Genomic DNA, 15,838 nt, shown 5'->3' on the forward strand with positions numbered 1-15,838 from the left:
GTCTACATTTCCCAGCCAGTGCCATGGGGCCCTTCTTCCTAGTTTCGGGGGTGACGATGCTTATGGATCAAATAGGCCCAACTCACTCAATAAGGTCAATAGGATACATTTTTAAAATCTCTCGGAAGGCTTTCTTTGGGCACTGGGAGATTGATGCCGATTCCAGTAGACTCCCAGCCATTTCGGGAGGTTTGGAAATCCTATCCCCTGCTCTTCTTCAAGATAGTACCATGGGATCTATTACACCTACCAAGAAGGCTCATGGGGCCATAGTTTAATGAAAGGTGGCATCTCCAACAATCTAGCACTCCCTTAGTACCATGCGATCACCTATCTGACTCAGACGTGAGAGCCAAGGCAAACAGCTAAGGTTAGAGATGGGGTTTTCTAGACACAATAGCATACAGTGCATCCACTGAGACTCTGGGGCAGATTAGAATTCTGTGCATTATGTAAATGTCCATTATGAACAGAATGCTTTGTTTCGCAAAGATCATATTCAGAACAAAGGAAGAAATTAAAACTTAGGGAAGCTCAGGGTATTGATTTTGTGATTTTTGAAAATTTCCAAATTTGTATTTTTCATAAGAGAAGCTTGTATGCATGAATAAGCTTATCTTGATATAATTTAATACCAGGGTTGGGTGAAGAGGTAATTTAGTGAGTTGCAGGACAGAGCACTTAGCAAAGTACAGAATGCAAGTGAAGAGGAGAAAGTACATTGGAACTGGAGTAGATGCAATTTTCTCAAGAGCTCCATTAATTGCTCAGCTAAGGAATTTGGAGCACATGGGTCTGCTACAAATGTAGTTTCGCGGTTCAATGTTCAAGTAGTTATATGAGAGTGTGCTAAGCAGCTTGTAAAGTTTGAAGCAATATGAATAAAGCCACAACTCTGCAAGACTATAAGACTGAGCGGAGACACCAAAAAGCAATTCAATGGATATGTTTAGACATATTACTGTGAAATAGCAATTTTATTTTGGTTATACAATAATTTTAGAGATTAGAGCTTCTAGTTACCAAGACAAAATTGTTTGAACAAGCAAGTTCAGGTGATAGAGGATTTCACCAGTAGAAATCTTTCATAAGATTTTTCCATGGCGAGATGTTGACACATAAGTTTACAACTATAAATGTGTGACACATGAAGTATGGGTAGCATGGCTGAAAGTGCAGGCAATTACAACATTTTTGTAATATGTAGATGAATAGATACTGTGTTAGGTGACTGCAGTGAAAAACAATCATAGCAAAGGCAAATGTGTCACAAATTTGACCTTTATGATTGCTCTCAAAGCAAAAACAGACTTCAATTAACTTTACCAGAGTGCAGTTATAGATTCATTACCTAATGAATGCTCCACCAATCCTGGTTATGTAGTTTGTCAAAAGATACAGTGACAATGAATAGGACTGGTTGATCCATAAACCATTAATTTTTATAAAATTCAAATTCATGATACATACTTAAATAGCGGCTTATTTGCCATACATACAAGTAGCCTGTTTGCAACCTTGGTATCATATTTGACACCAAGATGTACTTCTGACCACACATTTGCGTCATCACTTAGACTACTTACTTTGTAATGTTGCCTGACTGTGCCTGTCTCTGCTCATCTGCTGCTGAAATCCTCATTTATCCCCCTAGATTTACTCCTGGCTGGTCTCCCACATTCTACCCTCCATAAACTTGAGGTCATTTCAAAACTCTGCTGTCCGTGTCTAACTCGCAAACATTCTGGTTCACCTATCAACCCTGATTTGGATTGGCTTCTTGGTTAAGTAATGTGTTAATTTTAAAATTCTCACCCTAGTTTTAAAAGGTCTCTATGGTTGTTCCTCTTCCTATCTCTGTAATTTCCTCCAACCTCAGAACCCTCCGAGATATCTGCACTCATCTAATTCTGGCCTTTTGATTAGTCCTGATTTTAATCGTTCCATCATTGGTGGCCAGCTATCGCCTAGGTCTGAAGCTCTGGAAGCTACTTCCCTAAACCTTGCCATCTCTTTACCTTGCTTGCCTTATTTAAGGCATTCTTTAAGACCAAACCTTTGGTCATTTGACCTAATATTTCTTTAAGTGGGTCAGTATTTTGTTTTATAATACTCCTGTGAAGAGCCTTAGAACCCTTTATTGCGTTAAGGACACTATATAAATAGTTGTTGTTGTTGTTATAGTCATGCCTGGGTCAGGTCTCAGATTGGAAAGTGCAGAGGCAAATATAAACATGCATTATTGCAGAATTGTTGTCAATTTCATTTCTCATTACTAATCATTTTAGTCCTTGACTCAAAATCTGATCATCTGTACTTTTTGTGACCCACACTTGATTGCTGATTGATAAGTTTGTAACGTGTAGGGAACATTCTGCTAATTTTTGACTCCACTTACAGGGATTAGGCACATTTAATGACAATAATATTGCAGAGGAATTCAGATAATGATTCCCAAGGTAATTTGCTGAATAAACAAACTTGCGACCATTATCTTATCTGGAGAGAAATCTGAACTTGGAACACCGAGGTTAGATAGACTATTTTTAATTCTTTGGTCATTTATCTTTTTGTATCAATGATTTGTAGCCAAGAAACAGTTCACACAAGGCAACAACTTAGATTTATTTAGCATTTTTAAAATTGTGAAATATTCTAAGTTTGGGAAGGAATACGAAGTTGGGGTAGGAATCAAGTGAGAGAAGGTAGCTGAAAGTAGTGCCAAAGAGTTCGATTTTAAGGAGACATAGCACAGTGCAGGGTTTTAGGGAGGGAGGGTGGAATCTTCCACTCCAGGACTAAATCCTATGATGGAGGTGGGATGTGGGAGGGACTCCCACCGCAGAGCATAGTGGGTAAACCTCCGCCAAATTGTGTGAAGTTCAGCTCATTAATCATGCTGCCATGAGGTTCATGTCAAATCTCGTGGCGGGTTGGGCAGGAAGTTGGCTGCCCCGTCATCATGTCCGGGCACCATATTTAAAAGGCACCCGGACACCACCAACCCCTTGCAGAGTTGCCCGTCCCCAGACCCCACCCCCCTACCTTACAGAGTTGCCCTTCCCCAGATACTCCCCCTTGCAGAGTTGCCCTTCCACGGACACCCCCTTGCAGAGTTGCCCTTCCCCGGACACTCCCTTGCAGAGTTGCCCTTCCCCGGACATTGCCCCTTGCAGAATTGCCCATCCCTGGACAACCCCACCCCCTTGCAGAGTTGCTATTCCCCAGACACCCTCCCCTCACAGAGTTGCTCTTCCCTTGGATCCCCCAACCCTTGCAGAGTTGCCTTTCCCCAAGACCCCATTACCCCCCCAGCCCACTCTTGCAGAGTTGCCCTTCCCTGGGCACCCGCCCTCTACCTCCCCAACCACTTGCATAATTTACCTTCCCCACACCCCCCCCACCTTAGACCTCACCTCCTGACACCCTCCCCCTCCTTCGTGTGTTTGAACCTCCCCCCCTTCCTTTGTGTGCATGCCATCTGCTGCACGATATCCTGCCAGTGCTGGGAGAAGAGTGGTGCAAATGGCAAAGGTAGCCTCTAGTGGCAGGTAACTGAAAGAGATCTCCTACGCCGGGTTCACACTACGTTTGCAGATCGGGAAAAGAATGGTCTGATTTCCCGCTGGCAGGGCAGAAGATTTCACAGGAGTTCAAGATTCTGGTCTGTTGCCTGTTAATGAGCATTCATGACTTGCAAATTACAATCCCAACGTTCACCAGCAGGAAAGATGACCTGCCATGGAAGTGCTGAGGGGAAGATTGCAACTTTCTTTCCTGCCAGTAGATTTTCGACTTTTGGCCTCACTCCAAATTTTCCAGTCTCTCCCACCACAATTCCTGCTGTTGAAAGGACTGGAGTTCCAAAGTGTGAGCGTGGCTGAAATCTCTGCCACAAAAAGTTGAGTAGAGATAGGGGAAATGTGTAACAGAGCAGAAGTGGAAAAGGGGAACTCACATACAGAGATCTACTGGTGGAGCAGACCAAAGAGGTAGAGCTTGTGGGGGGATTTGAAAACGAGGATTTTAAAATCAATACACTAAGGAGTGGGAGCCAGTGGAGATTGGAATGGAAACTGGGATTTTGTGCAGGAAAGTAAGCAGGCATAGAACATCTCTCTGAGTTTGAATTTATGTAGGATGAGGTTAAAGAGCCAAGCAAGGGGCAAAATTGAGGCTGGAGGATATGAATAAGGCTTCACAGGGCAGTAGGGGTAGAAAGTAGCAATGTTGACACGGAATGTTTGAGAGGAGAAATATACATTCTTGATGTTGGACTGGTTATGGGGGTTGAAGCTGTCCAAATCTAATCTAGCTAATTAACACCCCATCAGTCTACTCTCAATAATAAGCAAGGTGATGGAAGGTATCATTGACAATGCTGTCAACTGGCATTTCCTCAGCAATAATCTGCTCACAGCTGCACAGTTTGGGTTCCACAGGGCCACTCGCCTCCAGGCCTAATTACAGCCTTGGTCCAAACATACAAAAGAGATGAATTCAAAAAGTGAGGTAAAAGTGGCTGCCCTCAGCATCAAGTGTGGCATCAAGGAGCACTAGCAAACCTAAAGTCAATGGGAATCAGGGGGAAAATTCTCCAACGGGTTGGAGTCATGCCTGGTGCAAAGGAAGATGGTTGTGGTTGTTGAAGGCTAATCATCTCAGCCACAGGACATCGCAGCAGGAGTTCCTCAGGGTAACGTCCTAGGTCCAACCATCTCCAGCAGCTTCATCAAGGGCCTTCCCTCCAACATAAGGTCAGGAGTGGAACTGTTTGCTGATGATTGCACAGTATTCAGTACCATTTCCTCAGATACTGAAGAAGTCAATTCCCACACGCAATAAGACCTGGACAACATTCAGTCTAGGGCCGATAAGTGGCAAGTAACATTCAAGCCCCAAGTGCCAGGCAATGACCTTTTCTAATAACAGAGACTCTAACCATCTTCCCTTGATGTCTAATGCCATTACCATCACTGAATCCCCTGCCATCAACATCACGAGAAGGTCACCACTGACCAAAAACTGAACTGGACCAGCCATATAAATACTGTGGTTACAAGGACAGGTCAAAGGCTAGGAATCCTGCAGTGAGCAACTCACCTCCTAACTCCCCAAAGCCTGTCAACCATCTACAAGGCACAAGTCAGGAATGCAATGGAATATTCTTCACTTGCCTGGATGAGTGTAGCCGCATCAGCACCCAAGAAGCTCGAAACCATCCAGGATAAAGCAGGCTACTTGATCGGCAACCTGTCCACCACTTTAAACATTCATTTTCTCCGCTGTCATCAGTGTGTATCATTTACAAGATGCACTGCAGCAACTCACCAAGGCCCCTTCAACAGCACCTTCCAAACCTGTGATCTCTACTGCCAAGAAGAACAAGGGCAGCAAAAGCATGGGAACATCACCAGCTGTAAGTTCCCCTCCAAGTCATACATCATCCTGACTTGGAACTATATCGCCATTCCTTCAATGTCGCTGGATCAAAATCCTGGAACTCTCTTCCTAACAGCACTATGGGTGTACCTACTCTGGATAGACTGTAGTGCCTTACCAACATCTTTTCAAGGGCAAGTAGGGATGGACAATAAATGCTGATCTTACCAGCGATGCTCAGCCCATGAATGAATAATTTTAAAAAAGCTCAGTTCACAGACTGAAATGATCTTCAGCAGGTATTCAAGAATAGAAAATATATCAGAAGCTAGCGCAGGAGTTTCTGATGGAGGCCAAACAGGGTGGCTTCAGCCTGCCATTATAGAGCTGCAAACAATCTATGGATTCACATTAAACAAAAAGTTGAACAGCTTTGTGCAGTCACCCAATTAAAGATGGTGTTAAAAAGGCAAAGCTGGTGGGCATACATGTGAAAGTTAATCCTTCGCTTACAGATAATGTCACTGAAGGGCAACATATAAATGAGAAATAGAAATTATTCAAAGATAGAAGCTCTGCACAAACTGGAAGTGACTATTCAGGCATAAGAGGAGAATCCAGTGCATGAGAATGCATGCTAAATAAAGTCATGAAAGTCAGAGTCATGGAGGAGAGGCATTAGAATGTGATGCTATTCAAAACCAACACATAAGCAAAGACGACAAATTATAATAATCGTAGTCACAGGATTTCATTGGTGACTTTGACAAGTGTGGTCTCAGTGCTATGAACAGGACAGAAGGTGAACTGAAGGTATTTCAGCAGGGATTGGCAATATGTAGTTGGGTGGCGATAACATATTCCAAAACTTTAGAGAGAAAAGGAGGGTTGGAAAAGGGGTATTGTTAGACAAGACCAGAGGGGTTAAGTGCATTGGCAAGTAACTGTGTGTCTGACTACAATTTGGGGTCAGGCCTGTCAAATCAGACATGAACACATGCATATTTTAAAATCAATTTATTTTTTATTTATGATAGCCCAAGTCTTTCAGCAAAGCAACAAAATCACCATAGCAATAAGAGGATACTGCGCTATAGTCCCACTAATGGAAGCTTTACCAAGTGGATACAATGATTATCTGGCCTGGGAACTACATCAATAAAGGTTTCCTTTCTGCTGTGGAGGATTCATTGTGGCTCCCTTCCCAGGTGCATAACCTCTCTCATAATAACATTCATTTATCATTGCCATGTTACTGTATCTGTTACAACTCCCTTTAGTTTCTCCAATTTCACATGAACTTTATTACACTTGTCTGAGCAGATGGCACCCCTATGTGCTGATGTTATTGAAATTAGATTGGCAAACATCAATGACTATTCACTAGCATATCCTTTCCCTTTTCCATGCCATTTGACTTTCACTCTCATCCAATTTGCACATCTACAGACCCCTTTCATACATCCAACCTCAGCATTTCTTAGCATGTAAATACCGACGTATTTGATTTGTTTCCACACAGGCATCGTTCCAAATGTCTTAGACACTGATTAGCTATTCTAAAACATCATGGTTAAAAGTCACACTATTGTGCTTCTTAAATGAAAAGTTAATATTTCACACAGTTACAATCATAAAACATCACAGGAATATTACACAGGTTCTCTTTGAAGAACTAATCAGGCCTGCTGTAATATCCCTGATTAAATCTTTTCACCCTGGTCTGTGACACTCAACCAAGGTGTCATACAACAAGAGTAGGCTTTCTAAGTAGGTGTTTTCAATCATGGGCGACAATGCCTTAGGAGACATAGGATCATAAGAAATAGGAGCCGAAGTAGGCCATTCAGCCCATCGAGACTGCTCCGCCTTTCAATAAGATCATGGCTGATCTGATTGTGGCCTTAACCCCACTTTCCTGTTTGTCTCCCATAACCCTTGACTCCCTTGTTAATCAAAAATTTGTCTACTCAGCCTTGAATATATTCAATGACCCAGCCTCCACTGCTCCCTGTGGAAGAGAATTCTAAAGACTAATGACATTGAGAGAAAAATTCCTCCTCATCACCATCTTAAATGGGATTTTTAAACTGTGTCCCCCTAGTTCTAGATTCCCCCACGAGAGGAAACATCCCCCGAGCATCTCTCCTGTCAAGCCCCTCAGAATCTTAAATGTTTCAATAAGATCACTTCTCATTCTTCTAAACTCCAATGAGTATAGGCCCAATCTGCTCAACCTTTCCTCACAAGACAACCTCTTCATCCCAGAAATTAGCCTAGTAAACTTTCTCTGAACTGCTTCCAATGCAATTATATCCCTCCTGAAGTAAGACCAAAACTATACACATACTTCAGATGCAGTCTTACCAATGCCTTATACAGGCATATCAAGACTTCCTACTTTTATACTCCCCCTTGCAATAAAGGCCAACATTTCATTTGCCTTCCTAATTACTTGCTGTAACTGCATACTAACTTTTTACGATTCATGTACAAGGACACCCAGATCCCTCTGTACTGTAGCATTCTACAGTCTCTCTCTATTTAAATAATGTTCTCCTTTTCTAATCTTCCTGCCAAATTGGACAACCTCATATTTTTTCACATTATACTCCCTCTGCCAATTTTGCCCATTCACTTAACCTATCTATTTCCCTTTGCAGACTTTTTGTATCCTCCTCACAACTTGCTTTCCTACCTATCTTTGTATCATTAGAAAATTTTGCTACAGTACTGTCAGTCCCTTCATTCAAGTCATGAATAAAGATCATAAGTAGTTGAGACCCCAGGACAGATTCCTGCGGCACTCCAGTAGTTACAGTTTGCCAACCTGAAAATTACCTATTTATTCTGACTGTCTGCTTCCTGTTAGTTAGCCATTCCTCTATCCATGCTAATATATCACCCAAACACCATGAGCTCTTGGGCAATAACCTTTCATGTTGTACTTTATAGAATGCCTTTTGGAAATCCAAATATACTGCATCCACTAGTTCCTTTTTATCCACCCTGCTTGTTACATCCTCAAAGAACTCTAATAAATTTGTCAAACATGATTTCCCTTTTACTAAATCATGTTGACTCTGCCTGATTATATTATGATTTCCTAAATGTCCTGCTACTACCTCCTTAATAATGGATTCTAGCATTTCCCCAGATGGATCTGTTGACAGTGTTGATCAGCAGTGGACTAAGGCCAAATGGCTGTGAGATCTGGAAATGATTCAGCAGAGTGAAGGGGTATTAATTAGGAACTATAAGAATCCAGTCTGTGTTGGACAGAAATAGGAGAATCTCGAGGATGTTGTGAAGTCAGGCCTGAGATGGAGGGAGGGGCTTGGGTGTAGTCAAGAAGTATAGAGTGAATGGAAGACGCAGACACAGAACAGCAGCTCAATTCTGGTGATAAAGAAATCTTTGATCAGTCTCATAGCCTCCTTCTAAACTGTAAAATTCAATTATATGATTTTGAAATCTTTGGTAAAGTGGCCAAGTAACCAGGTCTGTTTTTCAATGAGTTTATGCAGCTGCAAATTTTGAGGGGAGAAATGCACACAGCTCAATTAGTTCAATTCCAACATTCTAAAACCATACAATTGAATCATAGAGTGATGCAGCATACAATGAGGCCATTCAGCCCATTTGTGCCTAATTATAGTGTCTTTATGGCACAGGGGAAGCCATTCAATCCACCCGGTTCATGCCAGCTTTCTGTAGAACAATCCAGCCAATCTCAGTCCCCATTCTATCCCCATAGCTCTGCAAATTTATTTCCCTCAAGTGCCTATCCAATTTCTTTTGAAAGTATTGATGGTCTTCACTTCCATCACCCCTATATGCAGCGAGTTCCAGGTTATTACCACTTGTTATGTAAAAAGGTTCTTACTCACAACCCCCTGTACCTTGTGCCAAACATGTTGAATCTGTGTCCCCTAGTCCTTGTACAATCAGCTCATGGAAACAGCTTTTTTTTGTCTACCTTATCTAAACCTGTCATAATCTTGTACACTTTAATCAGATCTCCCCTCAATCTCCTTTACTCTAACTTTTTGTCAGTGACCCATTTTGATGCCTCAGACTTCGTGTGACCCCAGAATGAAAATCTGAGGGAAGACCAGGGCTGTTGAGTGAGGAGTTTCAGTTGTTCAGAGGGGAGGGGTGCCTTCAGTTGTTGAGCAGGGTGGGAGAGGGGAACATTACCTATTCACAGGCTTCTTTTTTACAGCAGCAATTGGGCCTCAGAGAGCAGTCCATGAGCTCACATGCACCAACAAAAAAATGCAAGCATTTAAAGGGGCCTTGCAGCTGTCAGAAATCAGTATGAGTGCCAAGGCAGCCATTGCTGCCTCAGAGCTCACTACTCCAAAATCTCAACTCGCGACCCGATTGGGAGTCACAACCCGCATGTTGGAAAGCCCAGCTCTTTGGAGAACAACCCCAGCTTTTCCAACCTGTCCTTGTAGATAATTCCCTCATCTCTGGAACCATTCTGGAAAACCTCCTTTCCACCCGCTGACTCCCAGGCAAAACTATCCAACTAGTCTTACTTCCCCACTCATACCCCTTAAGCCTGCAGATTTTTCCCTTCAATTATTTATCATATTTATTTTTGAAGGTTACTATAAATCAGGAGATAGAAGGGAGTGGGCCAACTGGTCTCCTTCTGTTTTGTAATCATTCTATGATTTATGCAATTTTTTGATCACCACAGTTTAGCCTCATCCTGCCACTTTAAAATTTTTTCTTTAGTTAAGCTAGCATCCAAGAAAATGGTTTTCCATTTTTTGTTTATGAAGATCATTATGTTTTAGGGAACTATAATTGCTTCCATGTTTCTTAAGTGAACTTTGTTATTGTTACAAAGTTACAAGGCACAAGTCAGGAATACTCCCCACTTCCCTGGATGAATGCAGCTCCCACAGCACTCAAGAAGCTTGACACCATCCAGGATAAAGCATCCACAAACATTCATGCCCTCCACCACCGACACACAGTAGCAGCAGTGAGTACCATCTACAAGATGCACTGCAGGAACTCACCAAGGCTCCTTAGACAGCACCTTCCAAACCCACGACCACTACTATCCAGAAGGACAAGGCCAGCAGATAGATGGGAACGTCACCACCTGGAAGTTCCCCTCCAAGTCACTCACCATCTTGACTTGGAAATATATTGCCGTTCCTCCACTGTCGCTGGGTCAAAATCCTGGAACTCCCTGACAGCACTATGGGTGTAGCTACACCACATGCACTGCAGCGGTTCAAGAAGGCAGCTCACCACCACCTTCTCAAGGCCAACTAGGGATGAGCAATAAATGCTGGCCTAGCCAGTGAAGCACGTATCCCATGAATGAATGAAAAGAAAAAAAAATCCAAAGCTATTGGTTCAACAACAAATTTTTGCAATTCTTTTAAACCTTCTCTGCTTCCATATGTGAGGATACCCATTAACATAAAACTATTTTATGCAGATCCCTGATCTACTCAAATGATTTTCCTTTTTGTAGCAAACCTTAAGAACACTGATTTTCTTCCCTGAGACTTTTCAGGATAGACTAGTCCAATAATTAAATTAAGTTGAAAAATATGTTGAGTCATAAAGTAAGAATTAAACATATTTAACAGCAAAGCAGCTTCCTCTTTGGGCAGAACAATAAGATATAGCAACATATAAAAGTTAATAAGCAAGCAATACTTTGGGTAAAATTGAAGGAATAATCAATGTTATAATGATAGAAGATGATTGAGGGAGTAATTCATGTCTTCACTAACTTTGGTGAAAAAATATGGATGAATAATAGCAACATTTCACCACTCTACAGTCACATTGTCTGCTGAAATCAGTAAAGAAAGACATTTCATCACCACATAGATTTAAAGTTGAAATTTGTAAGGATTGAGATTCTCTTGACTGTTCAAGAAAAAAAACATACAATTTAACTTAAGAATAATTTTCACTGTATTAAACAATATTTTGGTATACCTACCGCTACCAGCACTGCCTTCTCTACGCCCACGTGCACTGCCATCTCTGCCGGACTTCACACGCTGTTTTAAAAATAAAAGTGCAAGTAAATATCATTTCATTGTTAAAAAAGCTCTGTCTTTTATTGCCACAGGTTTTTAGATTGAAAAGGTCTAGCAGCTCTATTCAGTGTAGATAGTGAAGTGTTGGGATATCACACTAGTGCAGGGGATCTTTTCCTGGCATGCCACACTGAAAAATTTGCCTTTACTATACTTAGTCCTTCCTTACCTGTTCTCTTAACTCTTTCATTTTTTCAACTTTCTTCAGTCGTGTGGCATATTCCTGAACCTCTTTCAGTCCCATATCTGTACAAAGACGAACTAAAAAGCGCAAACCTGAACAAAGAATCAGTCAAAGGCAAACAAAATCAACACCTTATTGTTGCACTGGAAAGAGCAGACAAAAATAAAATTACAGAGCAGAGGATTTCTCAAAGTAGTCTTTCTTCTGAGAAACTACAATAAAACAAAGTAAACGTGCAAATTTATTAATATGCAGATTTTTTTCTTTATTCTTTCATGGGACGTGGGCAAGGCCAGCATTTGTTGCTCATCCCTAATTGCCCTTGAATGGAAAGCAGTTAAGAGTCAACCATGTTGCTATGGATCTGCAGTCATATGTAGTAGAGGCCAGGTAAGGATGGCAAATTTCCTTCCCTAAAGGGCATTAGTGAACCAGATGGGTTTTTATGGCAATAGTGATAGTTTCATGGTCACAATTACTGACCAGCTTTCAATTCCAGATTTTATTCATCGAATTTAAGTTCCACCAACTGACGTGGTGGGATTTGAATCTACGTCTCCAGAGCATTAGCCTGGGCCTCTGGATTATTAGTCCAGTGACATTAGCACTTTGCCACTGTTTCCAGCAGGTGCCACACCAGTTTCATTACAAAGTCAATGTGGAAAATTCCATTGGATACTGTCCCATCTTTCTGCAAGAATGAAGCGGTAGAGAGAACTCTGCACTGATTTTGTGCCAGAGACCCACCCTATGCGATTTTTAAGTGGTTCTTCTTATAGGCAGTCAACACTTATGCCCAAACAGGACTCATTAAAATGTTTAAATTGATGTCTCAAGATGCTTTTAGAGCCCAGATGCAAATTTGGCTCTGCCCAATAGAACTGAGCATTGAGTGGCTAATAACACTGGTGTTTCAAGGGATCACTGCAGGTTGCTCCAAAAAAAGGGATATACAGCTTTGTCACAGCTTTGCAAATGCTTTGCCAAGGAGCATGAATACTCTTCTGGCTCACAAAAAGTCTCCCATAACTGCTCCCTGGATTGCTTCTCCTAGCTCAGCTCCACAGAGAGGCTGTACATCATCCCCCGCCTCCCTCCCTTCTCATCCCCAACACTGATCGATGAACTGCATATAAGCATCTGTACAGCAGTGATAGCTTGCTATTGATAATGAAGTGATATCAGGTTACAAGAATGGATCAGAAACATGCTAAGGTCATCAGATGGATCTCACAGGCACACTGCTAATCATCTGCCTGATTAATGCAAAAATTGCCCCAATGCAGTTTTACTCTACATTAAAACAATTTACATGGGTTTGTTGGAAGCCAGCAAATGAGGAACCAAATGTACAATTCATGCATTCATATTTATTAAGCTATGGCTACAAAAATGTCCACTATAAAATTAGGTACAGTGAAATCTCCAATCGAAAGTCTCGAAGTATTCACATGTTATTAAACACAGAAAAGATATGTCGATATGAAAACTATGACCATCATTTGAGAACATCTCTTACATTCAACATTTTCGGGAAATTTTCGATGAATGTCTTTGTATGTTTCCAGTGCCTTTTGATAGTTACCTGTATTAACAAAGATAAACATAATATGACTACTTTAGTGTTAGACAACTTTATAAATGTAGAAATTAAAAATTTCTTAAAATTAACACAAAAATGTGCCAGGTTAAAACTAATATGAATCTTCCATCTGACCAAAACATTGCATGCAATAAAATGTCAAATACTGTCCATCCTTGTGATTAAATTTCTCCCTCCTCTCTCTGTAACCTCCTCCAGCTCTCCAAGAACTCTCCATTCCTCCAATTCTGACCTCCTTGGCATCTCCAAATTTTTTTTGGCTCCTCCATTTGCAGCTATGCTTCCAGCTGTCGAGGCCCTAAGCTCTGGAGTCCCCTCCCTAAACCACTCCAACACTCTCTCCTCTTTTAAGATGTTCCTGAAAACCTACTTCTTTAACGAAGCCTTTGGTCATCTGGCCCGATTATTTCCTTTGTAGCTCAAAGTCAAATTTTGTGTGATAATGCTTCTGTGAAGTCCCTTGGGAAATTTTACTACATTAAAGATACTACGTAAATGCAAGCTGTTGTAACTTTACAGACAGTAAATTAGCACTACATAAGGATGTATAAAATATGATAACATCTTGAACCTCTAAAGATGGCCCAAATATGCCTTTACCTCCCGTTCACTGTCACTTCTGCACCTCACCCCTCTCCTTCCCAACCCTCCCGCTGGTCGCCTCTCCTGCTTGCCACTGCTCCTGCTCCCAACCCTACTGCTGGCCAATCCTCCCACTCCTGACCCTCTGCTGGCCAACCCTCCCCCTCCCAACCCTACCGCTGCCTGACCCTCCTGCTCTCAGAGAGGCAGCAAGCAACCTATGGAGCAAGGGCAGCTTCAAGTTGCAGAGTTGCGGAGGTAAGCCACAAGCTGGAGAGGCGGCGAGCAGGAAGGTCATAAACGGGAAGTTTGGGAGTAGGAGAATTGGCCAGCGAGAAGGTCAGCAAGTGCGAGAGGCTGCTCCAAAATGGCGATCAGGTTAAGTGACCCTACATCACACCTGGTGTGAAATGACATTAATGCAAATACACAACGCCAAACTCAAATACCAGCTCCAATAAATCAAATTATGTTAAATCTAAATGACTTAAAATGGGGCAAGACAAAGCATGTGCTTACTTTATTTGTGGGTGTCACTGGTAAGACCAGCATTTATAACCCATCCATAATTGGCCTCGAGAAGATGGTGGTGAGCTGCCTACTTGAACCATTACAGTGCCTTGGTGAGACCACACCTGGAGTATTGTGTGTAGTTTTGGTCTCTTTACCTAAGAAAGGATATACTTGCCATAGAGGGAAGTGCAGCAAAGGTTCACCAGACTGATTCCTGGAATGATAGGATTGACATATGAGGAAAGATTGGGCCGACTAGGCTTGTATCCACTCGAGTTTAGAAGAATGAGAGGGGATCTCATTGAAACGTATGAAATTCTGACAAGGCTGGACAGACTGGATGCAGGGATGACGTTTCCTTTGGCTGGACAGTCTAGAACAGGGGGTCACAATCTCAGGATACGGGGTAGACCATTTAGGACTGAGATAAGGAGAAACTTCTTCACCCAGAGGGTGGTTAACCTGTGGAATTCTCTACCCAAGAGGGTTGTGGAGGCCAAGCCACCGAATATATTTAAGAAGGAAATAGATAGGTTTCTAGACATTAAAGGCATCAAGGGATATGGGGAGAGAGCGGGAGTATGGCGTTGAGGTAGCGGATCAGCCATGATCATATTGAATGGAGGAGCAGGGTCAAAGGATCGAATGACCTACTCCTGCTTCTATTTTTCTATGTTTCTGTTCAAGTGGTGAAGGTGCACACATTGCTGTTAGGGAGTGCCAGGGTTTTGTCCCAATGACAATGAAAGAATGACGATGTACTTCCATGTCAGAATGGTGTGCAGTTTACAGGGAAACTGAGGTGTTAGTGTTCCAATGTTCCTGCTGCCCTTGTCTTTCTATACAGTAAATTTGGAAGGTGTATCAAGAAGCCTTGGTAACTCGCCGCACACGTTTTGCAGATGATAGACACTGCTGTCACAGTGTACCGGTTGTGGAAGGGGTGAATGTTTATGGTGGTGGATGGGGTGCCAATCAAGCAGATTGCTTTGTCCTGGTCATATTCTCTCTTATTGGAGATAGTAACTGCCTGGCATGAATGTTACTTGCCACTTATCAGCTCAAGCCAGGGCTTTCTGCAAGCAGCACAGACTACATTATCAGAGGAGTTGCGAATGGAACTGAAAACTGCAAACATCAGTGAACATCCCTACTTCTGACCTTATGATCATCACTGCGTGGGGCTGAGGTGAAGTCTTGGGATTGTTACTGCATGCACCTTCTAGATGGTACACGTTGCAGCCAAGGTATGCCGGAGGTAAAGGGAGTGAGATGAAGCCTCCAATAACTAAAAGCATCTTCCTTTGTGCTGGTATGACTCCAGCCAGTGGAGAATTTTCCCCCAATTCCCATTGATTTCAATATGATTAGGGCCCCTTGATGCCAAACACGGTCGAATGTCAAGGGTATTCACTCTTACCACATGCTTGGAATTCAGCTTTTTTGTTCGTGTTTGGACCTAGGCTATAATGCAATCAGGAAATGAGT

The 15,838-nt window shown here is 42.2% G+C and overlaps 1 protein-coding gene across 1 annotated transcript in view; it reads right to left on the reverse strand.

Annotated features, from left to right (window-relative positions):
- The window catches only part of ift88 (intraflagellar transport 88 homolog), a 137,877-nt gene that overhangs the window by 5,526 nt on the left and 116,513 nt on the right, over window positions 1-15,838 (reverse strand). Inside the window, exons 22-24 of the mRNA XM_078545465.1 lie at window positions 13,172-13,237; window positions 11,638-11,744; window positions 11,369-11,429 (exon numbers count right to left, since the gene is read on the reverse strand). Of these exons, the coding sequence (XP_078401591.1) occupies window positions 11,369-11,429; window positions 11,638-11,744; window positions 13,172-13,237 (234 nt within the window). The remainder of the gene's footprint in view (window positions 1-11,368; window positions 11,430-11,637; window positions 11,745-13,171; window positions 13,238-15,838) is intronic.

Source organism: Cetorhinus maximus, chromosome 7 (assembly GCF_964194155.1).
Source record: "Cetorhinus maximus chromosome 7, sCetMax3.hap1.1, whole genome shotgun sequence".
Taxonomy (NCBI): domain Eukaryota; kingdom Metazoa; phylum Chordata; class Chondrichthyes; order Lamniformes; family Cetorhinidae; genus Cetorhinus; species Cetorhinus maximus.